General features: G+C 58.3%; 9 protein-coding genes across 9 annotated transcripts; 4 read left to right on the top strand and 5 right to left on the bottom strand.

The window, feature by feature from the left end:
* Positions 1 to 85: 85 nt before the first annotated feature.
* On the top strand, positions 86 to 1,006 carry THITE_2012986 (uncharacterized protein; the record flags this gene model as incomplete). Its single annotated transcript, XM_003650360.1, has 1 exon — positions 86 to 1,006. A coding segment is annotated over one exon (921 nt), but the record flags the coding sequence as incomplete, so codon positions are not given.
* A 68-nt stretch (positions 1,007 to 1,074) lies between these two features.
* Positions 1,075 to 3,213, bottom strand: THITE_2109822 (uncharacterized protein). The gene is made up of 2 exons (XM_003650359.1): positions 1,642 to 3,213; positions 1,075 to 1,559 (listed from the first exon to the last, which is right to left on the bottom strand). Exons 1-2 carry the CDS (start codon positions 2,960 to 2,962, stop codon positions 1,138 to 1,140), a joined length of 1,743 nt encoding a protein of 580 aa, XP_003650407.1. The 5' UTR covers positions 2,963 to 3,213; the 3' UTR covers positions 1,075 to 1,137.
* A 2,892-nt stretch (positions 3,214 to 6,105) lies between these two features.
* On the top strand, positions 6,106 to 7,933 carry THITE_2109818 (uncharacterized protein). The gene is made up of 4 exons (XM_003650358.1): positions 6,106 to 6,226; positions 6,300 to 6,474; positions 6,524 to 6,573; positions 6,629 to 7,933. Exons 1-4 carry the CDS (start codon positions 6,208 to 6,210, stop codon positions 7,564 to 7,566), a joined length of 1,182 nt encoding a protein of 393 aa, XP_003650406.1. The 5' UTR covers positions 6,106 to 6,207; the 3' UTR covers positions 7,567 to 7,933.
* Position 7,934: 1 nt separating this feature from the next.
* On the bottom strand, positions 7,935 to 8,201 carry THITE_2109817 (uncharacterized protein). The gene has a single exon (XM_003650357.1). The coding sequence runs from the start codon at positions 8,192 to 8,194 to the stop codon at positions 8,012 to 8,014; it is 183 nt and encodes a 60-aa protein (XP_003650405.1). The 5' UTR covers positions 8,195 to 8,201; the 3' UTR covers positions 7,935 to 8,011.
* Positions 8,202 to 8,203: 2 nt separating this feature from the next.
* On the bottom strand, positions 8,204 to 8,858 carry THITE_2109814 (uncharacterized protein). Its single transcript, XM_003650356.1, has 2 exons — positions 8,627 to 8,858; positions 8,204 to 8,571 (listed from the first exon to the last, which is right to left on the bottom strand). Exon 2 carries the CDS (start codon positions 8,537 to 8,539, stop codon positions 8,285 to 8,287), a length of 255 nt encoding a protein of 84 aa, XP_003650404.1. The 5' UTR covers positions 8,540 to 8,571; positions 8,627 to 8,858; the 3' UTR covers positions 8,204 to 8,284.
* Positions 8,859 to 8,930: 72 nt separating this feature from the next.
* THITE_2109813 (uncharacterized protein) lies at positions 8,931 to 10,901 on the bottom strand. Its single transcript, XM_003650355.1, has 2 exons — positions 10,078 to 10,901; positions 8,931 to 10,002 (listed from the first exon to the last, which is right to left on the bottom strand). Exons 1-2 carry the CDS (start codon positions 10,703 to 10,705, stop codon positions 9,185 to 9,187), a joined length of 1,446 nt encoding a protein of 481 aa, XP_003650403.1. The 5' UTR covers positions 10,706 to 10,901; the 3' UTR covers positions 8,931 to 9,184.
* Positions 10,902 to 15,693: 4,792 nt separating this feature from the next.
* THITE_62596 (glycoside hydrolase family 7 protein) lies at positions 15,694 to 17,245 on the top strand. Its single transcript, XM_003650354.1, has 5 exons — positions 15,694 to 15,973; positions 16,035 to 16,143; positions 16,201 to 16,441; positions 16,502 to 17,117; positions 17,176 to 17,245. The coding sequence occupies exons 1-5, from the start codon at positions 15,709 to 15,711 to the stop codon at positions 17,220 to 17,222; spliced, it is 1,278 nt and encodes a 425-aa protein (XP_003650402.1). The 5' UTR covers positions 15,694 to 15,708; the 3' UTR covers positions 17,223 to 17,245.
* A 749-nt stretch (positions 17,246 to 17,994) lies between these two features.
* On the top strand, positions 17,995 to 19,605 carry THITE_2109810 (uncharacterized protein). The gene is made up of 2 exons (XM_003650353.1): positions 17,995 to 19,235; positions 19,303 to 19,605. The coding sequence occupies exons 1-2, from the start codon at positions 18,183 to 18,185 to the stop codon at positions 19,513 to 19,515; spliced, it is 1,266 nt and encodes a 421-aa protein (XP_003650401.1). The 5' UTR covers positions 17,995 to 18,182; the 3' UTR covers positions 19,516 to 19,605.
* A 669-nt stretch (positions 19,606 to 20,274) lies between these two features.
* Positions 20,275 to 20,750, bottom strand: THITE_2038894 (uncharacterized protein; the record flags this gene model as incomplete). Its single annotated transcript, XM_003650352.1, has 2 exons — positions 20,275 to 20,524; positions 20,635 to 20,750. 2 exons carry the CDS (start codon positions 20,748 to 20,750, stop codon positions 20,275 to 20,277), a joined length of 366 nt encoding a protein of 121 aa, XP_003650400.1.
* Between the last annotated feature and the right edge of the window lie 2,128 nt (positions 20,751 to 22,878).

Here is a 22,878-nt window from a genome sequence, read left to right as displayed (position 1 = left end):
GCTCCTTCCGCGGCTGGCCAGCCCGGCACGTCCGTCTCCATGGACCCGGATAGCGGCTGCCACAGCGCAAATCCTCCCCTTCCCTCAACCATCCCGGACGCTCGGCACCACCCCACGCGTCCACCACAACCCTTCCGCAACCACACACTCGTCTCCCTCCTCCTCCACCTCCTCGGTCAATGAAACCGAAATCTCCCACTTCTCCGCCCTCGCCTCCTCCTGGTGGGACCCGCACGGCCCCTCGCGGCCGCTGCACCTGATGAACCCGCTGCGGCACGACTTCATCCGCGCCTGCCTCTCCTCCTCGTCTTCCCGAGACTCAACATCACCAACCACGCCCACCGGCCTCCGCTACCTCGACGTCGGCTGCGGCGGCGGCATCTTCGCCGAGTCCGCCGCGCGGCTGCCCACCACGCACTCCGTGACCGCGATCGACCCGTCGCCGACGATCCTCGCCGTCGCCCGCGCGCACGCCAAGCGCGATCCCTTCTTGCTCCTCCCACACAACAGCAGCAGCAGCAGCAGCAGCAGCAGCAGCAGCAGCAACAACAACAACAGCAACAGCCACGCCGGCGAGCCGCGGCTGACGTACCTCAACGCGACGATCGAGACGCTGGCGCTGCCCGCGCGCCCCGCCGACCGGTTCGACGTCGTCAGCGTGTTCGAGGTGGTCGAGCACGTGGACTACCCGGCGGCGTTCCTCGACCGCGTGGGCGAGTTCGTGCGGCCGGGCGGCTGGCTGGTGCTGAGCACGATCGCGCGCACCTGGACGAGCTGGCTGACGACCAAGCTGGTGGCCGAGGACCTGCTGGGCGTCGTGCCCCGCGGCACGCACGACTGGGACAAGTACATCAATGAGGGGGAGCTGAGGGCCTATTTCGAGGGGAAGGGCGGGCTGTGGGGCCCGCCGAGGGTGATGGGCGTCGTGTACGTGCCCGGGCTGGGGTGGAAGGAGGTGAGGGGCAGCGAGAAGGTGGGGAATTACTTCTTTGGCGTGCAGAGGGTGGGGTGAGGGGGGTGTCCTGAGCAATGGCTGTATTATATGTGTACAAAAAAGGACCGCTCGGCAGGGTATATTATATTTAATCGTCGAGATGGTGCACCATGAAGGATGCTATACAGTTTCAGAAAAAGAGACTACCCTAACCTGACGATTCTCCACATCCGCAGACACTCCTGCAAGTCCATCGACAGCGTCCCCTCCAATGCCGACGAGGTCCCCTCGATGATAGCCACCAGCAAGGTCGCATACGCAAAGGTCGTCTGGTCCTCCTGCAGCGCCGCCAGGTCCGACTTGCGCATGCCGCCGTTCTCGGCCCACGCCTTCCACAGATCCAGCATCCGGCAGAGCCTCGAGGTGAACTCCCCGTCGAGCACCATCCGGTGGAGCAGCGTCCCCACGACCTCCTTGACGCCGCACTCGCCAGACACCGCGCCCGTCGTCTTCAGCCACGCGAGGTTGTGCTCCGCCACGAGCTTGGTATCCCACTTGGGGCTTTGCAGCGCCTCCATCATGCGCGTCTCCTTGCGCTGTGCCTCCGCTCGCAGCTTGTCCTTCACTGTTCCACGGTTAGCCTCCAGCGCGACCTACCCGCCATTCAAGGATCACACCAAAGAGGAAAAGGGAGAGGGGAGCCTTACTATCCTGCAGCCGCTCCTGATTCTCGCGCATGACCCGCTGTTGTACGGCGGCGGCCCTCTGCGCAGGCGGCATCCTGGCCTCGGCCTCCATGGCGGCGCGCTGCTCCCGGTGGCGCCGGGCGAACAGGTCGAGCTGCCGGGCGTGGTCGTCGTCGCCGCCGCCGTGCTGCCGGGTGGCCCACTCGGGCGTGGCGGCCTCGTCGACGACGCCCAGCAGCACCAACACGCCGCAGGGCACCGTCTCGCGGCGCGCGAAGCGCAGGATGTCGTCCGGGATCTTGTAGTTCCACAGGATCGTCTGGCTGCTCGTGCCGTACGCCGTCGCCGCGCTCGCGAACCACGCGCCCGCCGACTGCCCCGGCCGCACGCGCAGGTGCTCGATGTACAGGCTGTCGAGGTGCACGGTGCTGGCGAACTGGCGGTCCGGGTCTTGGCTGAGCGCCGTGACGATGCCGTCGGCTGAGATTTGGCAGGTGATGGGGTTGCTGGAGCTGGTGATGCCGCGTTGCCGGGCCGAGTCGAGCGATGGCTTCTTGAGGCTGGAGGATGCTTCCTCCCGGGGCAGGTCGGCGCTCCCTTCCGCTTCTGCCGCCGAGCTGGAGTCCTTGCTGACCTCAGCTTTTGTGGAACCCTCGTCCTCCGCTGTTGATGGGGCGGGAGGTGGTGGTGGCGGTGGTGGAAGACGCACCCAGTACGGCGGCAGGTGGGTGTAGTCGCGCGTCGTCCAGGGCCCAGCCCAGGTGACCGCCAGGCTCAGGTAGCCGTCGGAGCCGTCGAGCGGCGCGATGGTCAGCGCCTTCTCCTTCCCGTCGGGCGACAGCATCAACGCGCAGCCGACGGGCGTCCACAGGCCCGCCGACCGCAAGAGCCGCCAGCCTTGCGGGTCCGGCACGGCGCCGAGATCTAGCAGGTAGCACACCAGCTCGTCAAAGGCCACCTCGACCTGGGGCTGGCGCAGCTGGTCGGCATACTCGACGCGCTGCGTCTTGAAGCCGATGACGTTGGTCTGCCAGTTGAAGGTGGTCCAGCTGCCGCCGGGGATGCTGGACGGGTGGCGCGAGAGCGTCCAGTACTGCGCGCGGTCGGCGAACCGGTCCCAGGGCCGCACGGCGTAGCGCGGCAGCTCGACCTCGATGACGCGGTTGACCACGTCGCTGCGCGTGAGGGCCGTCAGCCTGCTGTGCCGCAGCATGCGCTTGATGCGCGACACGGCCGCCAGCGTCACCGCCGTGTTGTACAGGATCGGGAGCACCCCGAGCACGGCCAGCGGCACGCCGATGTACGTGATGATGTCCGTCGCCGACGGATTCGAGCTGGACATGGCTGCTGTTATCCGCCGTCCGTCAGCCGGCTGGGTGTGCGGAGGGAGAAGCAAGAAGAGGCTGCCATCGCGGTGCAGTGCGGCTGAGCTCCGTGCCAGGTTCTCCACACACGATCTGTCCTGTCTAAGTTATGAGCTGAACGCCACAGTTGGTTAGGTAGGTTTTCGGCAAGGGCACTGCCATTGCTGACATGGGTTAGCCCACAGCCTGCCTGAAGAAAGGAAAGAGAGAAAAAAATAAAAAGAAGAAAGAAAGAAAGAAAGAAGAAATGGGAAAAGGAGAAAGTAAACATATACGTAACCAGGGACATACTTGTGGTTATCCTTAAAGAGGTCCCGCCAAGACTAATTTCGGAACCTACCGCTTACAAGTATTTACAAATCGCCACGGGGTGAGCGGGGTCGCCACGACTTCGAGCAACATCAACAACGAAGAATTGCAAAGACTCGTAGCAACAACTTCGCGAAACCTCAACCAAATCGAAAAAAAAGGAAACGAAGTTAACCCGTACCCTAACCTTAACCCGAATCCTAACCATTAACCCGAACCCTAACCAGCGGGGGGCTGACGCCGCCCCCCGTACCCCTGGCGAACTAACCCGTGGCTAACCCGTGGCGATAGTGCAAACCCCTTGGCGGTCTTGGCGGGGTACTGACGCTGTAAAAACATTGCCGACAATTGGCCGAAATTAGTCTTGGCGGGACCTCTTTAAGATCCAGCCTTTGATGAGTCGGTGCCGGGTGACAACACCCCCTGCGAAATAAACAACAAGACACAACCAGCATGATGCTTGACAGAAGGGCCCCGGCAACCACGCTTTGCCCTGTTCCTGCTTCACTCGCTGACCGTTGCTGTATTTGTTTCTTGTTTTTTTACAAACGGCTTCTTCGCAACCGAGGCGGAGCGCCAATCTAGGCACCAGCGCAAATGGTTCGCCTATCCAGCCAGCAACTTCCAATGTGTCGCACCGCTGTATGTCGGATGCATTGCTTTGGGGACGGAGAGAAAGGGCTCGGCCGAGTATGAGGGTTTACGGAGGACCACGCCATGGACGGTGTTTCGAAGTTGGGACAGTGGAAGTGGTTAATCATCCAGTGTTTGTTTGCTCTCTCGAGAAGATGTTTGGTCGGGTTATGATGGAAAGGTTTCGAAATGGGCGTTTTTGTCAAGGCATAAACTCTGGAGCAGAGAGAGTACCCTCAGGAAGGTTCTCAGCGGCAATGAATGTATTGAGCTACGGATTGAAGCTTCTACATGCAGTGGTACTTCATGGCATGAAACGTGTTGTGTGGAAAGAGAGCTAGACATACCGGCTCATGGCAGTCACAATATCGGCTTGAAGCATACCGCAAGGCAATGCCCGCGACTGTTAGTACCGGGGAAGCACTGACCTGAGGCTCTTCGGAAGGCCAGGAAATTCGGCCGAGGCCAAGGCAACACAGTCGGTTTTGTCCTGCAGCCCTTCTTGATGTTAGCCTCGAACTCTCGGCATTGGTGGGGAATCAAGCACCCAGACAGTGGCTCTATCAGTGTTCAAGCCGTGTCACCGGCGATATCATCAAAGCATAAGCTATGTAGACCGTCGTGATAAAATTGAAATCATCATAGAAGCCAGGGGACCGTAGTGAGAAATGGTGTTGCTTACCATTGCAGTCTACACTGAAGGTTGAGACTGAAGGCCGAGAGTTCTGGGCAATCGACGAGCTAGAACGGGTTGAGTACGCTAGGACAGTTAGCACGCATTCATCAAGGTGAATGAGGACTGTGACGTGTCAGGGGAAAAGAATCAGACATGACGATGTCATCTTAGCGTGAGCTCTGACATATGCTTGTCAATTGTAAAGTCGAGTCATCACGAGAGCGGTGCAGTGAAGCAAAAGGTCGTTCAACGGACTCAACATACCTGACGATCACGCGGCGGCTAGATTGGATGGGTCTCTGCTTGGGGGAGAAGTGCAACGATCTTGCTAGCAGTTAGCGCAAATCTTTGCAGGGGAACGCGATGCCGTATGTCGGTCCAGAAATGTCAGAAAAGCATGAATGGTAGTTAAAAAGGTTGTCTTCAGCGGGAATCCCGAATCAGACTCGTCATCTAGAGTCATCACCCAAGTATGGCAGGAAAGGGGCAGTTGGTTTGTTTACTTACAAAATGCGGCTTCCGCGCAACTGGGCCGGCTCAAACTGCTGCCGTCTTCTCCAGTACAGTTAGCTTCAGCGTCCAACACATTGGACAAGAAAGCGTGGCAATGGATGGAGATCAGTGGACGAGGTTTTCTAGGCCTGTCGCAACGTGGCATGTCTGCTCATGTGATATCGGAGCCCAGTGCCGCTTCATCACGGAAGTCCGTCGACGTCTGGCAGAGAAAGGCGCTTACGTACTCGTGAATCTGCTGTTGGCAGTCAGCGTCTGGCTAACTAAGGGAAGCGTCGTGCAAAGACAAATAGGTGGAAAACTCAGAAACAGCCAGCTGTTTTTCTTCAAGGGGAATCAGTCGGTAATTCCAACTTGCCGAAGCAAAGAACTGTTCATCACGAGAAAAACAAGATTGTGTAATCAAGTCGCGCACTAACCCGTTGACCTCAAGCAGTGGAAGGATTCGTAGCCGCGTGCGATTTCTTCGCCATGTCTCGGCGTAATGACGAGCCGCCTCAACAAAACGGCGGTCAGCCTTTCCAAGCCATCTCTGGATCTTCAACCGGCCGGCGATTGGTACTCGTGGGGACCTGGAGTTCCTTCTTGCCAGTCAGCTTCTGAACGACTCTATTCAGGTTGAAGGCAACGCGACGGCAGCAGCAGCGGCAGCGATCAGACTGACGTATCAATTTCTAGTTTCATGTCCGTAGATCAAAGACTCTAGTTTGCGGTATTGGCTTGTCATCAGGCAGCTGCCTGCTGTGCGCCATGTAAAAATGGAAAAGCGGTCACTTACCAGAAGCTCGGCTGCGATGGTTGATGTTGGGGAATTGGAAAGCAGAAAATGGAAAAAAAAATGTTCGACCTCAGTTTTTGAAGCTTGGCTCCCTGTGGTGTGGAGAAGCTGTGAAATTCCGGTTCTCTGGTGGGTCAAAGGAGGAGCTTGGGTCTGTCCAAGATCATGTGACCGCGCTTCTGTTTCGCGTCTTCCACTCAACTCTCCACAGCCCGGGTTCCCCGTCACGCGTCGCCGCCTTGGTTCGCCGCGAACAGCTGGCGTTACTTCTATGCAACAGATCATCGGGAGGAATTACAACAAAGTGGCCCGATATGCCTGAGATTGCCGAGGGTGAGTTCGGTGATAGCGTTTTTCCCATTCCAGATGGCTCCCGCTGACGGAGTTGGGGCGCCCAAAAACGCAGTCGCCCGCATTGTGCACTACCTGCGCCTACACCTGGTCGGAAAGTCGATCAAGAGCGTCAAGGCGATAGAAGATACCAATGTGTTCGGCAAGGCTGGTACTACGGGGCCCGAGGTTGCCGAGGCGTTGACGGGCAAAAAGGTTCTCTCGGCGGGCTCACAGGGCAAATACTTTTGGTGGGCCGTCCACCGCTTGCGAGCCCGGATCACCACTGACATGGTCAAGGCTTGTTCTCGACAAACCGCCCCATCCAGTAATGCACTTCGGCATGACAGGTACTGTTCATCGCGCGAACCTCTATCTACGCACGAGCTAACCCCTCCTCGCCAGGCTGGATCCACATTAAGGGCGACCGAACAGCATACACCAACTATTACAAGAAAATGAAGCCTGAGGAATTGGACGCCTGGCCTCCGAAGTACTGGAAGTTCCACCTGAAGACCGAAGATCCGACGGTCGAGATCGCTTTCACTGATCCCAGGCGCTTCGGCCGTGTCCGCCTGGTCGATTGCCCCGGCGAGAGCATCAGAAAGTACTCACCGCTCGTCGAAAACGGGCCGGATCCCGTGGTCGATACAGATGTCTTCACCGAGGGGTACCTGCGAGACAAGATGCGCTCGCGCCACGTGCCCATCAAGGCCCTCATTCTCGATCAGAGCGTCATCAGCGGGATCGGCAACTGGGTCGGTGACGAAGTTCTCTATCAAGCCAAGCTTCATCCTGAGCAGTACTGCGATGACTTCACCGACGAGCAGATCAAAAGACTGTACGAGGCCATCCGTTACGTATGCCAGTTTGCGGTTGACAAACTCGGGGATTCCGACGAGTTTCCCAAGGACTGGTTGTTCCACTACCGATGGAACAAGGGCGCGAAAGGGGCGGTGGGTCATCTTCCCAGCGGCGAAAGGTTGGCCTTTCTTACCGTGGGCGGGAGGACAAGCTGTTACGTGCCGGACGTCCAGAAGAAGAGCGGCCGCATCGTCCCGGGGGTAAAGGAGAAGCTCATTGAATCCGACCAGGGAGAATCGAAGCCGAAGCAACCCGCGAAGTCGAAGGGTGCCAAAGGCGAGGATGACCAGCCCCAGAACAAGAAAAGGAGAAAGGCAGAGGACGACGAGGCACCGGCAAAGAAGAGCAAAACTGCTTCGACGAAGACGCCAACAAATGGTGGGCGGAAGGGGGTCAAGATGGAAGAAAAAGCGGCAGTGGCTAATAACGTCGAGCCCGGCAGGCGGCGTTCTGGAAGGCTGCAAGGAAAGGCTGCTTGACCTGGGTCTATGGCTGTTCCTTCACTCCTCCTAATGCATGAGAAGCCTCCGAGTCAGTTTGAATAGGGCATGCCGTTCTGCTATTCATTGCAGCGATTCACAAACTGGGAATCCAGTCAACACCGCCGCGTCGACAGAGGTACAGCCCGTCAACCCCTGACATTGCTGCAGCCGCCAGTTTGCAGCAACCGCATCACGGTTCCGACTCGACATCCGGCGGGAATGTCCCAAACAAAGCCATCAGATGCTGCACATCTGCAGGAGTGAGCTGCTTGCCGGCGTCCACTGCTTTGGACAGCATTCTAAAGTCTGAGCACCCAGTCAGCACCGTTTTTGCCGCCCTCCGTCTCTTCTGCGCCGGCTGCCAGAGCTGGCTGGTAAAGGGGGCTTGCGAAACTCACAGTCGACATAGTGACCTGCAACGTGACGTGCGAAGTATTCAAAGTCAGGAAACACCTCGCTCCCAAAGATGGATCGTCGGGCCTACTTCACCTGGCGTGGCCGTCATGTAGCACTCGCAGTCCTCCGTCTCGGACGCGTTCTTGAACGTGTGGATCGCCCCCGGGGGCACGGTCATCAGATCCCCCGCCGAGGCGGTCACCTCGCCGTCGGGCGTCACGAAGGTCATGGTCCCTACATTTACGCCACCGCCGCCGTGAGCAAACAACCACAACGCGCCGCCCATACGCCCATATGGGACGTTTAAACCCTCTTTGCTTCAGTAGTGTGAGGGGTGCCGCCAGAGAAATAAAAAAGAAGTACCTTTGGTCACGAAAAACAGCTCGTCGTGGAAGCGGTGCCAGTGCATCGGCGGCCCGCTCTGGCCGGCGGGCACCTCGAGCAGCACGCCGCTGACCCGGTTCTCGGTCAGCGAGCCGTCCTCGTACACGCGGATCGTCAGCGGGCCGATGCGCAGCGTTTCGGCCGCGTCCTTCTTGTAAAGCTTGACGGGGACGGGGCGGCGGATCGGCATTTTGGTGGTGTTGGCGGGGTTTCCTGGTGTGTCTCTCTCGGTTTCTGTAACTTGCTCGAGCCGGTGAAGAGGCCTCGATTGGCTCACGGGTTCTTGACTTCGTCGTTGTCTTTGCGTGTTGTTTCCTCGGGAAGTCGCGGCTCTCTCGGATTGCTTGCATGAGGGGAGGGGAGCCGCTTGTCTCCGGACTTAAGATCATTCCACCATCCCCATCTGGATGGAAACCAACCATGCGGATTTAATTAAACCCATCCGCCCGCCCTCCTTCAGAGAGGCCGGTGGAGAGAAGTCACGGACCTCCGAGTGCCTTGGTTGCCCGATGACGCAGGAGAGGTCGCTTCGGAGGGCTTGAACAGGGTTAGGGTTGCGACGAGACGCTGACGTGCCTGATGCCAGCATGCGGAAGGAAACCACGGGTAATTCTCCTGTCAAGTCTGGCGCTAACAAAGGTACAGAGTCTTGCGGTCTCTACATGACCTGAAACACTAATACCACAGTGCAGGTTTCTGCCTCGGCCGACTCCGTCGCCGTCTACTAGTCACTAAGGGTGTTGCGCATCAGAGAGAACCAGATGACTCAATACGGAGACAACCTGAGCTAGACTGAATGCGAACAGCAACTTCCATGGCCATTCCGGTGTCTACCTTACTTACTGGACGTAGACAACTTGTCCGCCTGGGCTTCCGTGCTGAAGGCTGCCTTCTTCTTGGTTAGCCGCAGGCCAGCGACGGCCATGAGCAGGCCCTCCAGCGCCAGGACGACGACGAGCGTAACCACGGCGCCGATGACCCCGGCCACGGGCCTCGAAACCCCGCCGTCGCCGCCGCCGTTGCCCGCGTCTCCCCCAGCGGCGCCGGCCGCGCCGGCCGCGTAGTCCGCGCACACGCCCGTGGTGTTGCCGCACGCGCGGCACCACGCGCCCGTGTCGCCGATGGCGAACTTGCCCATCTCGGAGGCGAAGGTGTCCCAGGGCAGCAGGGTCTCGCGCCGGCCGAACAGCGGGAAGGGCTGCAGGCCGGCGGCGTTGAGGCCGGCGCTGCCGTTGGAGAAGAGGAAGCGCACGGCGACGTCGGCGGCCGCGGGGCGCGCGGCCGTCGAGTTGGTCACGAGCTCGACCGCGAACGAGGACGCGTAGTCGACCATGCCGGTGAAGTCGGCGCTCACGGCCGGCAGCTGCGCGAGCCCGAAGAAGGACATGAACGTGCCGTAGGCGCCGAACTGGATGCCCAGCTTCAGGCCGCTGGCGGCCGAGGCCGTCTGGAGCGTGCTGTTCAGCGACTGCACGATCTGCGCGGCGAGCACGGCGCCCGAGACCGCGCGGATGGGCGAGCTGCTGTTGTAGGCCAGCCCCCACTCGTGCTGGTCGGCGCGCGTCTGGAGCTGGTGCAGCGTCTCAGGGGTGAGGAGCGAGGATGAGGGGATGGTGCTGTTGTGGATTGTAGCAACGTGAATCAGGTCGTAGACTGTTTATATCGTGAACATTCAATTCATGCCTTCCTTCCCCAGCGGCATCGCCTGGAAACAACAGGGTTACCTACTCGCATAGGCGTTTTTGAAGCTGGCCTGTGCCTCGGTGAAGGTGCCGTTGATGACAGGCTCGAGGCTCTTGTAGAAATCGGCCGTGCTAGCCAGCGTATCCAGGTACTCGGTGCTGGTGTAGTACTCATTGCTGCTGATCATAGCGTTCCCACACCCAGACGTGCCCTGGAGCCACACGCTGTTCTCGGAACTGGAACCACTCGCAGCGCTTGTCACGGCGTTGACGGGAATGTACTGATATCCGCCGAGGGGAGGGTTGGTGTCCGTGCCGTTGGCGAGCTTCTGCGTCGCGACGGAGCCGGCCGGCGGGTACAGGCCCTGCAGAAAGGCCTGGGCCGAGTTCTGAAGCACCGAGTCGACGGGCGCGCTCACGCTCAACTGCGACAGCACGGCTAGGTCGTGGCTGACGCCGGCGATCGGAGAGCTGGCATTTGCCCCGATGTAGCGGTTACGGTAGTAGGTACCGGAACTGAGCACCTGCTCCGTTCCCAGGGCTGTCAGCGCCGTCGGCGGCCACTCCTTGGCCGTTCGGTCACCGTGCCGATGAAAAATGTAGACGCCGAGGACCGTCTCGCCGGCCGCGGCCGGCAGCAGCGCCGCGAGAGCAAGGGCCGCCGTCAACGCCATAATGATTCTGAATATTTCGATCCCGGGATGCTCTTGGCGATATGGGGAACGACAGTTGTGGGGTGCTGATGAGCGAACACAAGGTGCTCGACAGGAATTTGAATTTTTAAGACTCACGAGCCTCCGATAACGTTGATTCTCGTCGATTGTATACTAATCCCCCACCCATTCTGCTTCGATAGTTTCCACCAAGCAACGCAGCGCAGTGCGGGGGTTCCGGCGGCCCGCCCAATGACTGGCTGGCCGGCGCAACCATGACACACAATAACGGTTGCATTCGTCCAAGCGGCCTGCGTGTGGATTTCCACGGAGTGCCAGACCTGGAAGCGTTGTGCGATGCTGTTGCGGCAGGAATGGAGATAGACTAGATAAGTAAGGCAGGTAGATAGTGCGAGATATGTCCGCATTCAACACTGTCATGCGAGATTTCTCCGGGCATTTGAGTGTTGTGTTTCATTCTCATCCCGCGGAATTCGCTCAGACGTTCGACCAGTCTTGAATCTCCACTTACCCTGCCCCGCTTCCTCCACAGCATCGCGGCCGTTAACGTCTCGGCTCTCGGCTTGCTTAGTAGGAGGTCAACAGCTTTAACGGTGGGATCGAGGACCGGTGCGGGCACAGAAACCTCCTTCCAGGGGTAGAATACTGGGCTTGTGGGTAGTCACCTAGGGATTACGTTGATGAGTTTTTGGCCATTATGGTTCTGCCAGCAGCCATTTAGAACCCATTTACGGAATACTCATTGGCATCTGGCGACTTGGGCCCGACGGTTGGGGCGTGAACTTGGAAACCGAACAACCGCCATCAGAGAGCGGCTTCAAGAAGCTCGGTAGGGCTTGCGCGTATCGGCTTAGGCGCTGAAACCGAACAACCGCCATCAGAGAGCGGCTTCAAGAAGCTCGGTAGGGCTTGCGCGTATCGGCTTAGGCGCTTCTAACAGGCTTGGAAACAATCAAAGACCCGGCGCATAGCCGGAAAGATGATGCCACTGGAGATAGCGCCCGTTGTCCGAGTACTGTGGAAGCCGGCATGCCTTTTTCCAGCGGGCGCATTCACCGTCGACATCCCTCTCCGTTATTGTAGAATCAAACTGTTTCTTGATTTACAACGGATGGAAATGTGCGAAGAAACAGGCAAGAGGCTAGCACATACAGTCCGCAAGGGTAAATCGGGCAAAAGTATTTTTTACATGGAATGTGTTTGTCTCTCAACCACGGACCACTTCATCGCGAACCCTGGGCACCGTCGGATTGCAGACTGTACATCTGAAACCGAGCTTCCATGGCGCGGGGAGAGGATTCCCAAGCATAAACGGCCGAGTGATTTTAGGTGTATCGGAACTTATCAGTGAAAGTGGGAAGCTGAGCCCGTTCGCTGAGGGAGATTTCAGGCATCCACACATGTGTTCACTTGATCAGGGCGGCAGACTGAAGGTTCCTTGCGCAGTGTATAGTCTGAAGGAAAGAAAGAGCACGGGAAAAAGTTAGAAGAGAAATTGACAGAAGAGACACCGACTAGCTCAAGGTCCCGGGCGGGTTCCTACGTATCAAACTTCCACCGCAGTCAGATCCTTATGTTGAACCATTGAGCTAAAAACCTTCGCTGCCCCATTTTTCGTTATTGGGACTTCTAGCTCAGGGCCGTATATTCTGACACCTCATAGACTGCATTTTGCAGCTTAGTACAGTTTGCAATGCCGAAGCAGCGATTTGGTCGATATCAAGCTATTCGAGCCATAGAGAACGAGGATACTACCTGTTCCAGGTGGAAGGCGTGCTTGTTCAGTGACGTCGCCATGATTAGCCAAAAACGGATCATATGAGCCGTCCTTCACTCCGTCTCTAAGACCTTCATGACACCCATACCCCGGAGTATCAACAAAGCAAATATTGCGGTCCAGCACCGCATCGCCGAGGCTCTTCCTGCGCCTCAGGTTGTACAGGTAAAATCTTAGGGCTCCATCCGCAAAACGGCTTCTGTTTTACCTGCAATATTGTCGCTGTCCCGTTGCCCGCATCCATCCTAGGTGATGGTCTTTTTCTCTTCATTTTATGTATTTACCTCACTCACGCTTGGAGCTGCGGTGCCCACTAGGCAAAGGATGAGATGATCCTTTCCTATTTTCAATGTATTTGCTATCGTCCTGTGATTGCATCCGAGTCTCGCTGGGAACTGCGCTGGGCACTGGGCAAGCTAACGTTAGCGTGGAATGTAGTATGAACTCGACACTTTCATACGACGGTGTCTTCGGAAAACAATGGAATGCCTGGAAGTTCTCACAGGCATTTTCCCTCACCAACCGGTGGTCTGGTGGTCTGAAATCTGTCTTCACTACCTTTCCGTCCATGTCTCTAGTTACCAGGCCACAGTCACCAGTATCACCTCGCATCAAACGTTAGAATACTAGGATTCCACACTGATATGCTGTCACCTTAGCGTGAAGATATGGTGTTGCACAGTACATAGCATATACGAGGCATTCGACGGTAGGGCGGTTGCCCCTTCTTCCTGGGAAGCGACTTGAGCTCATTTTGAATTTGCTATGGATTGCAACATCATAGCAACTTGGGACGGCAGTGATTTGCCATACGCAGTATTCCGTATATTAACCCTCCTTGGCATGCCACAACTGGACCAGAAGGTCTATCCTTACTATAACCGTGATAAGGCCAGGGTACACTTAATGAGTTCATAGCCAGGAAGCATGCGACTGGACCACAGCAATCAGGACCTGGGCCGCCAAGAACGTCCATCCGGCGATCTTCCAAACAACTTCGTCGGAAACCCGGCTTCAAGAGGGAATTCTCTCCGTTCTCAAAACGTTCTCATTCTGCAGCGGACAAGATACCAACAGCCATTAAGACCTCGCAGGCGCACGCGATGAGTGCCGCCGCCCCTGGCATCACTGACCATCCACCCCCGTTCGCTCCTTCTAACGTTAGGTACCTGGTAGTTTCCGTTTCGAAGTTTCTAGTTCAGCTGCTGCCTGATACATGTACATGTACCTCCAGCACGCTGGCTGCACTCAACTGCCGAGCGCGATCATCGGCCCGCCCGCGTGCTGCTACGAACCACCGTACGTTCGACGGATTCGGGGCGACAGCTGACGCTCGACTTCCTGTGTTGGCGCCGGAAGCCAGTGTCCGCGCTCTCCTGGAATATCAGGAAAATAAACAAGCCGCGGATCCCTCCAGGGGACAGAGCGTTGGCCAAGCTCTGAGGACGGTCATTTATTGAGATGACGTTGCTTTCCCCAGTGTTGCAGCCTGGCTAAAGCTCGCGGGGTAGCTCATATATCCTCGACAGGCTGTTTGGGGTCGGTTGCGCCGCTCCAACACCTCATTCGCCCGCGCCCCCAGCTTCCAGCGCGGCGGAAACGGTTGCCGCAGGATTCGACTGCTGCCACCTCCATCTCCGCCTTGTCGCTGGCTAGGTGAGCTGCGGTGCATCTGGCGATCTGTCAATCCCGAGGCTTTATCCTCGCGCATGAAGAATGAAGAAGGCGATTCCGGAGCAGTCCTGACCACGCAGTGCCACCCAGCCAGCAGGTCAATCTCGGACCGATCGATTGCTTGCAACTATTCGACCGCGGTTGTTCTGGCTGGCGCGTCGATTATTTCCCCTCGGGGTGCGGTTATGCAATATTTGCTCCCCATATTGACGTCTCATCACCTACACGGTGATTCCGCCGATCGAGCTCATTTGACTCCCCGTCGGGACAGCCGGCTCCCCCCCTTGCGCCTCCCCGAAAGTGGAGGCTCTTGCCGAGCAAGCTGAGGATCTTGGATGTGCTTTCTTCTGTTTTGCGCGACCTCAGCCTGACCAAGCTGTCGTCGCGGCAGAGCTGGAACTCGACATGCTCCGATGTACAGCCTGACGGGCTGCTAGCAACGACCGCAGCCAAGCCGCTCGTTTACACTAGCCTGACAGCCGATGTTTTAGCCGTCTTTTCTCGGCAGTGGTTTGCTTCCCGCGCGGTACCACGAGGTGTCAGTGGGTCTACCCGTAATGCGGACGAGCCGGGTGTTACCACTCGCGCCAACCACGCGGTGGCATGAAGCGGCTCGGAAGCAGAGCTCCACTTGTCTCCGGCCCTCGGCCATCCGTGCCGGCGTGGGCTGCAGCTGATCTGCTGCTTCTTTCGTTTTCCCAGATATTCTTTCCCTCTTCCACACCCCCTTCCCCCACCCAACAGTCTTCGGCCCTTCTATGCCGTGGACCGTGGCTCCGTAGGACGGCATTGGGTCCTTGGGATGGCAGCCGAGACTAGCTGCTCCCCGCAATCTGGGAGGAGATCAAGCGAGCCCCAACGCGGGTGGCCAGCTCTCGAGCTGAGGCTAGATCTTGGATATGGGGATGGTCCTTACTAGCCCCGCTGCTCTTCTCTTTTCGGTTCATGCCCATTCACGGGCTCCCCTTCTTGGATTGGGGTCCGGCCCATGGCCGAACTGCCGCAGGCACAGACTCGACCAAGTCCTTGCACCGGGCGCAGCGCTTCCCCGACTTATAGGCCTACGGATGGGGGTTGGGCCGGCGCACCAATGAGACGCAGACGGTGCCTTGCTGAAGAAATAGATTGGGGCGCAAAACCGTCCTTACAGGGAGCAATGCGCCGACGATCTATATGACTTCATTTACTCAGACCATTCTTATCTTAGCCTCGACTTCTGTAGGGCATGCACGTTCGGCTTGCAGGCCCATCTTGCCGAGGAGCGTCTCCTCCGTGCCGGGGAGGAAGCGGCATGCTCCGGACTGCGATCCCTTGAAATTCTTGAGGTGCTCCGTCTTCGACAGTAGTGGAAGAAGTCTATAAAACCTCCCATCTGCCCCCTCCCGCTCAGCAAAATAAGCCACCGGCATCATTTTTGCAGGCCTGGCCATCACAGAACCGATCGTTCCTGACTCTGTTCAAGATGCTTTCCAAGATCCTCGCGCTCGGCGCCCTCGCGGGCGCGGCTGTTGCCCAGCAGGCCGGCACGCAGACCGCCGAGAATCACCCCAAGATGTCTTGGCAGAAGTGCAGCTCCGGCGGCTCCTGCACGACCGTGCAGGGCGAGGTTGTCATCGACTCCAACTGGCGCTGGGTCCATGACAAGAATGGCTACACCAACTGCTACACGGGCAACGAGTGGAACACGACCATCTGCTCCGACGCCAAGTCGTGCGCCGCTAACTGCGCTCTGGACGGTGCCGACTACTCGGGCACTTATGGTGTCACGACCAGTGGCAATGCCCTCACCCTCAAATTTGTTACCAAGGGCTCCTACTGTAGGTGGTCGACCCGTTCGCTCTGACCCCCTGACACGAGTCGTTAACAAATAGGCTTCAGCCACCAACATCGGCTCCCGCCTGTACATGATGGCCAGCTCGACCAAGTATCAGATGTTCACGCTGCTCGGGAATGAGTTCACGTTTGATGTGGACGTCTCGAAACTTGGGTAAGTCGGGTAGGCGGTCTGCAGTGCTGGCTGGCCGGCGAAACTAACAGCGGCCAGTTGCGGTCTCAACGGCGCTCTGTACTTCGTTGCCATGGACGAGGACGGTGGCATGTCCAAGTACTCGGCCAACAAGGCTGGCGCCAAGTACGGCACTGGCTACTGCGATGCGCAATGCCCGCGCGACCTGAAGTTCATCAACGGCCAGGCGAACTCTGCTCAGTGGACTCCCTCGTCCAACGACCAGAACGCCGGTGTCGGCCAGTACGGCTCTTGCTGCGCAGAGATGGATATCTGGTACGTCCTGCCAGCCGCTTTCCTAATCACGACGGGGAGCGCCTTCTAACCAAGTGCCAGGGAGGCCAACTCTATCTCGGCGGCCGTGACTCCTCACCCCTGCGAAACAGTTGAGCAGCACCAGTGCGAGGGCGATAGCTGTGGCGGCACCTACTCCGGCGACCGCTATGGTGGCGACTGCGACCCCGACGGCTGCGACTTCAATGCCTACCGCCAGGGTGTCAAGGACTTCTACGGCCCCAGCATGACGGTCGACACGACCAAGAAGTTCACCGTGGTCACCCAGTTCATCAAGGGCAGCGATGGCGAGCTCTCTGAGATCAAGCGCTTCTACGTTCAGGACGGAAAGGTGATTGAGAACGCCAACAGCACGATCCCCAACAACCCGGGCAACAGCATCACGCCCGACTTCTGCAAGGCCCAGAAGGTGGCCTTTGGCGACCGCGACGTCTTCAACGAGAAGGGCGGCTTCCCCCAGTTCAGCAAGGCCGTCCAGACCCCGATGGTGCTGGTCATGTCGCTGTGGGACGACCACTACGCCAACATGCTCTGGCTCGACTCGACCTACCCCGTCGACGCCGACCCGAGCGAGCCCGGCAAGGCCCGCGGCACCTGCGACACCAGCTCGGGCGTGCCCAAGGACGTCGAGGCCAACCAGGCCAGCAACCAGGTCATCTACTGTGCGTCTCGCCGTCGTTGTTTGTGTCTCGAGAGTGATTTGCTGACTTCAGCCAATAGCGAACATCAAGTTCGGCCCCATCGGCTCGACCTTCAAGCAGTCGTAAGGTTGTGCGGCAGTGAAATTTGGAAGGGCGAGCGGGGAGGAGAGCGTGATAGGAGCGCACAGCGGGGGACGACGCTGCACACGTGGCGTGGGGAAGGCCATAGGCAACAAATGCATCCATCGTAGATCGTACATTTATTTTTCGTAGATATCTTCTCTTCGCCCGGCACATAGCAACCTTCAGAACGAGCGCGAGTCACTCCTCAAATCTGGTTCCAGAAACGCAAGCGAGGTTCCGTTGCCACGGGTATCATCCTGCATGCATGCGATCGCCTGCCTCGGCTTCAGACAAGCCCCGACCACAGGCCGACCCCCCTCAACCCCTGATGCCCATCCAAACACTTGCATTTCTCCTGTCGATGCCATCTCACCCATTCTCCTCCGAGACATCACACAGAAACTTACTGACTGCGGTACATCTATCGCAGCAAATTTCCTCGCGCGATGGTCCTAAAATCGTAAGGTACCTCTGGGATGAATGTCGCACAGCCTTTGAGGAATATACAGACCATCGGTCACGCATGGGAGTCCCCAAGCTACCCGTAGCAGAGCAGAGTTTCCATCTGCGTGCCGTCCATAGATGGAAGTTTGAGTGAGTGAGGGTCTTGAGCTGCCGGGAGTTCCGTTGCTCGATGTCAGGGTACAGAACCGGGGGCAGAAGCATCAGATGTTAACCTAATATGGTAAAGCGTCCTCCTGCGTTAACCCCACCTGCTTTATTCGGCAGGTCGCGTATTCCGCTTCCGTGCATTGATTGCTCCAGACGCGTTTTCTGCCTGTCGTGCCCTGCTGACTGCGCTGCTCGAGAACCTCAAAGACAAGTTGAACTACGCCCAATCTCGCGTGGAAGCAATAATTGAATTGTATCGATCTTTGCACACAGCGCAGCGTGTCGATCTCTCCGTGCTGAGCAACTGACTCGAGCCGACTCGAGCCGACTCGCACTCTCCAAGACCCCGCGATGCCGCGTCTGCTTCAACGCACCCGGCGCCCCGAGGCGGCCCCGGGACGCTCGGCCGGCGAGGATGTTCCTCTCGAGCTGCCGCCTTACGAGCCGCCCTCGTACCCCATGGACGAAAAGATCAAGCAGAAGCTGGCATCCCTGTACAGCAACCGCGAGATCGACAGCTCGAGGCGCCAGTACGAGAAGCATCTCAACAAGTCGACTGCCTTCCTGTTTGAGAGCGTTGGCAGCATCAACGACATCCTCTTTGCGCGCAAAAGATCGCTCTCCCACATGGCTGAGAAGCGTCGAGCGAGGGGCGACGAGAAGAACGAGGCCGAGGTGTCTCTCGAAGAATACGTCGCCCAGTTGGACGCAGCCATCACCGAGTTGACCGACTCATGCGAAGAGGCCACGCGTTGGCTGATTGACAGCCGTGCCGAGCTTGAGGACCAGCAGGCTGTGCTGGAAAAGGTGATGGAGGGGTTGAACGCTCAGCAAGCCCGACCGGAGCCAAAACCGCAAGAGCCCAGAACAAGGGCTTCGAGGCGGCGCGTAGTTGGCAGTGACGACGATGACGATGACGACGGCGGGGCCTCCGGGGATGCCGCAGGCGAAGAAGGTGACGACGTGGTGGATGGGGCCGAGGCCGCAGCGGATGTCCCCCCTCTGGTTGGCGTCAAGGAGCTGCTGAACGCTGCCCGCAAAGCGAAGAGGGACGAGTACGAGGCATTGAGCGCCTACCAGCGATATGCCGTACACAACGACTACATCGCGTTCAAGAAGAACTGGCACGATGCGCTGCACTCAGAAGACCAGGTCCCGCTCCCAGATCCGTCCACGTGGTTCGATGACCAGGGGCGCCCTACAAAGGGAGTGCCGCCCGACGCTCACGAAGACGACGACCTCGTGGTTGAGCGCGAGATCATCGATCTTAAGTGCCCGCTCTCGCTGCAGATGTTCAAGGAGCCCTACAGCAACCACCAGTGCAAGCACACGTTTGAGAAGGCCGCGATCATGGAGTTTATTCGAAGCAGCGGAGGCGTTGCGAAATGCCCTGTCTGCTCAAAGGTATGTGCAAGAACACGCAAGTGGTTCCGTTTCCAGTCCTCAATCCGGCCGTTAACATATGATCTAGGACCTGCGTATCAAGGACCTGTATCTCGACGAGGTTGTCCTGCGGAAGGTCAAGCGAGCAGAGCAAGCCGCCAGGCGAGGGGAGGCCGACACATCCGATATTGAGCCCGAAGAAGAAGACGTTGATTCCAGCGTGGTCATCGGGCCATCCACCCAACTCAAAAAGGAGAGAGACCGATCCCGCCGCCGAATGGAGGAGATCGACGACGATTGATGTCAAAAAAACCAACATGAAAATTGCCAGCCCATCGTTTTGCTCCCTGCCGCTGTCGCTCACCCGGTGCGCCAGGAAGTACTGATCCAATTCCCTTCGCCATCCATCATTTCTCCGCGCGCAAATTCCATGATCGTCTACCCGCGTTCTCCATGCTGGGTTTTGGTGAGATGAGCAGTCCTACGTGCCAGGGAGGGGAATTGGGCCGCACCCACCCAGAAACAGGCCGTCACCCACCGTCGCCCTCACTCCTAGTTGCCTGGCCCACAATTTCCTCTTGCGACCCGCGAATCTGTCCCGACTGCCCCTCGACCTTTTCCTGTGGAATCGGGAAATTCTGACCATTCCAAGCTTTGTATCAGCGAAATCATGGAATCCCAGCATCGAGACTTACGAGACGTTGTGGAAGCTACTGATGGACCGCGAGAAGGCCGACTGGGTACCCATACCCCGGCTGGATGAAGGTTAAGGGCACCTGGCCCGGGCCCGGCGTGTCTGAGGAGATCGTCGCCGCGTCTCTGTGGCCTTGGCGATAAATCGGCATTGAAGCGGCCGGGTAACAATTGATGTTCTGCGAACCAAATGCAGAAAGTTCGCCGCCGAACTTGTTCAAAGGAAAGGCAGGGCCATGTTCAATGGCTGGACTGGGCGAGGGCGTGACTGGGACATATGGGAAGTCGGCCTTGGCGAGGCAGAGGGGACTAGCCGCGAACGAGCACGTCAGCGGTGGGTTTCCTTGTCATCGCCAACACCGAAGTCTCACTTCCCGAGGCCCACTCTGGGCGTGGTAATGCCTGCCCCCGGGTTCAGCAGCTCGATTCGTGTCGCATCAGGTGGTGAGGCCCCTTGCGAACTGCCCTCGTCCACGTCGGAGTTCGGCTGTGGAGAGGCCCGCATGGTGCAGTCGGATGCGGACGCCCTCGTGCCGGGACTTACGGACCGCGGACGCTGACGACGCGAGTACTTGTGGATCCCCCACTTGTCGAAACGCGATCGATATGCGCGGGTGCTACGCGATATCGTCAGAAACTGGCCGAACCGGGTTCCAGCCCAACTTCAATTTCCTCTCCCGACCATCTCACCCATCCTCTGTCAGGAGCAGAGAGGGGCTGCACTTACGAAGCCCTGAACCCGTACCTCACTACCATGAACTTCCGCACCTCATGAAGGGGCTTGTTGTGGTCCTTGTACTCGGCAATGATGATTTCCCGGTACTTGTCCCATTGCTTCGTCATGGCGTGGGAGTGAAGGGTCAACAGACGTTTCGAAGAACACCAACAGCTCAAGAGAGCGAGGCTCGAGCTACCGGGTCCCCGGCTAAGCTCACGAGGCTTCTTTGATCAGGGATGGCGAGCGAACTCAGCACGCGAGGCAAGGCTGAGGGGAGGGCGAGTTGTGTTGGTGCTCCGAAGATCATAACAGAAAAACGAGCAGGGGCGAGGCCTGTTGGAGATATAGACATCACGTCACCGGGCGGGTGCGAGAAACAAGTCGCGGCAGACGAAGGAGCTCCAGAATCCTACATGACCTCACCCGATTACTACGCTCGGAACTGACTTTGACGCGTGGTGTCATGCAAACAACATTCGCGGGGTGAGGTGAGGCGACCAATAACGAGGAGCCCCATCCAACGAGGGTCTTACCCGCGCCCTTGCTGCCGGCGCGCCTGTCCTGTACAGAGACGATGGGTTCAGAGGGTTTCTCGGCGATTGCCCACGGCCCGAGTCTCCTAATCATTCGGATGGCTTGAATGCATCTCTCAGCCGGCCGCCCACCGGGCGGCTCGTATGCCAATCACGACGTGCGGAGAGAAGCCTCAAGAGGAAATAGCATCATGCAGCAAGAGCGCCCTTGCTGTGGGTTTCACGCGCCAGAACCGTGGCGGATCCTAGTCCCGCGTGCTCGAGCGAGGCTGGGCGAGGCTCGCAGGACAACAGGTAGACTCGACTCCCTTTCACTGCAGCGTGCATGAGATAGGAAATCTAGCTTGCATCTGGACGTGCCCGCGACGCCTTATTTACCATCTTCCCGCGTCACAGCTCCGAAAGCGGTTGGCCAGCAGCGAGCCACGCGCGCGCCCCAGACGCAAGACGAGCTTCCCCTCTCAGCCTCATCCAGACGCCCTGCTCTCTCCCGATTGGCTCTCTCGACTCTGCTACCCACCCTCTTCGGCAGCCCTGGTTTTCTGGACTCGTTGAAACGCTTCGCCGGCTGCAATCCTGCGCGGTATGGACCCCGCTTTGCACAGTCACACAAGGCTGCCCGGGCGGTCCTGTAAGCTGAGCCAACCGGTGTGATCCGCGGCCGATGGCTTCGTTCCGGCGGCAGGCAGAGCTGAATGGCTCGCTCGCTGGCAGCGGCTTGGCTCACCGAGTATAGGATGTTGCTAATTTTCCGATGCGATGGCTCTATCATGTGGCTTTGTGTTTCACAACCTCTCCTCGTGGCTGACTTTCCCCATCCCCATATGCCCCGGGCGGCAGATGCGGTTGCGGCGCGCCGGTTGTCGTGCCAAGCTGGGGGCTTGTTTTTCTTTGTTCACCGGCTACGCCTTGTCAACCGTTTAGTTAATATTGATCGATCCTGGTCGCCGTCGCTTGGACTCTGTCACATCTCGCCGACTGCTCGGGTTTCATCGAGCGTTGCTGCTCGGCCGCTGTGCGTTTGCCCCTTGTCATCTTTCACCTCCGTCACCGCGCCTGCCGCGCGATGCGATGCTGCCGCCGTTGAAATACAGCCGGTATGTAGGTACCTAGGTATGTACGGGGGTCAAGTAGTTTTTGACATCCATCAACATGCTTCCGTTTCAGCAGGCGCGCCACGCCACGCGATGTTCTCGAGTCCAGTTCCCTTGCCGGCGCCCGGTGTTGGAACATGCACTCGCACCCGAGCTCGGTTATGCGAGGTGATGCGCCCAGGTTCCGACTGCTTGGGCTGTCCTCAGTTTACCCGAGGCAGCGACCTTGACTTCGACCCCTTTTCGACCCCAGGGCAAGTGTCCTTCCTTCTGAGGCGGAAGGACTGAATGGTCTGCCGTGACAACCGGAACACAGACAGAAGTTCCAGAAGGAATTGAACCCGCCATTTGGTCCCAGGGACTACGTGGTATACCTCCTTCTTCTCCGTAACCGCCGTCTAAACCGTGAACTCCCGGTGGCTTGAACCGCATCACATCAGCTCCTCGGTGTCACTACCTAGCTACCGGTCAAGGATCTTGCGTAGGTAAGCGGGCGCCACAGGAGGCGCCCAATCCAGATATGTCTTACAGACGGCGGTTGGCAGCGAGTGCCTTTTGTTAGCCCGTCCATGTTACTTGCTGGGGAAGAGGGCAGATCACTCTTTCCAGAACTAGAGTCGCCCAAG

This window comes from Thermothielavioides terrestris, chromosome 1 (assembly GCF_000226115.1).
Source record: "Thermothielavioides terrestris NRRL 8126 chromosome 1, complete sequence".
In the NCBI taxonomy this organism is placed as follows: Eukaryota; Fungi; Ascomycota; class Sordariomycetes; order Sordariales; family Chaetomiaceae; genus Thermothielavioides; species Thermothielavioides terrestris.
The sequence above is the reverse complement of the archived record's forward strand: the minus strand, read 5'-3'. Positions and strand labels throughout refer to the sequence as shown.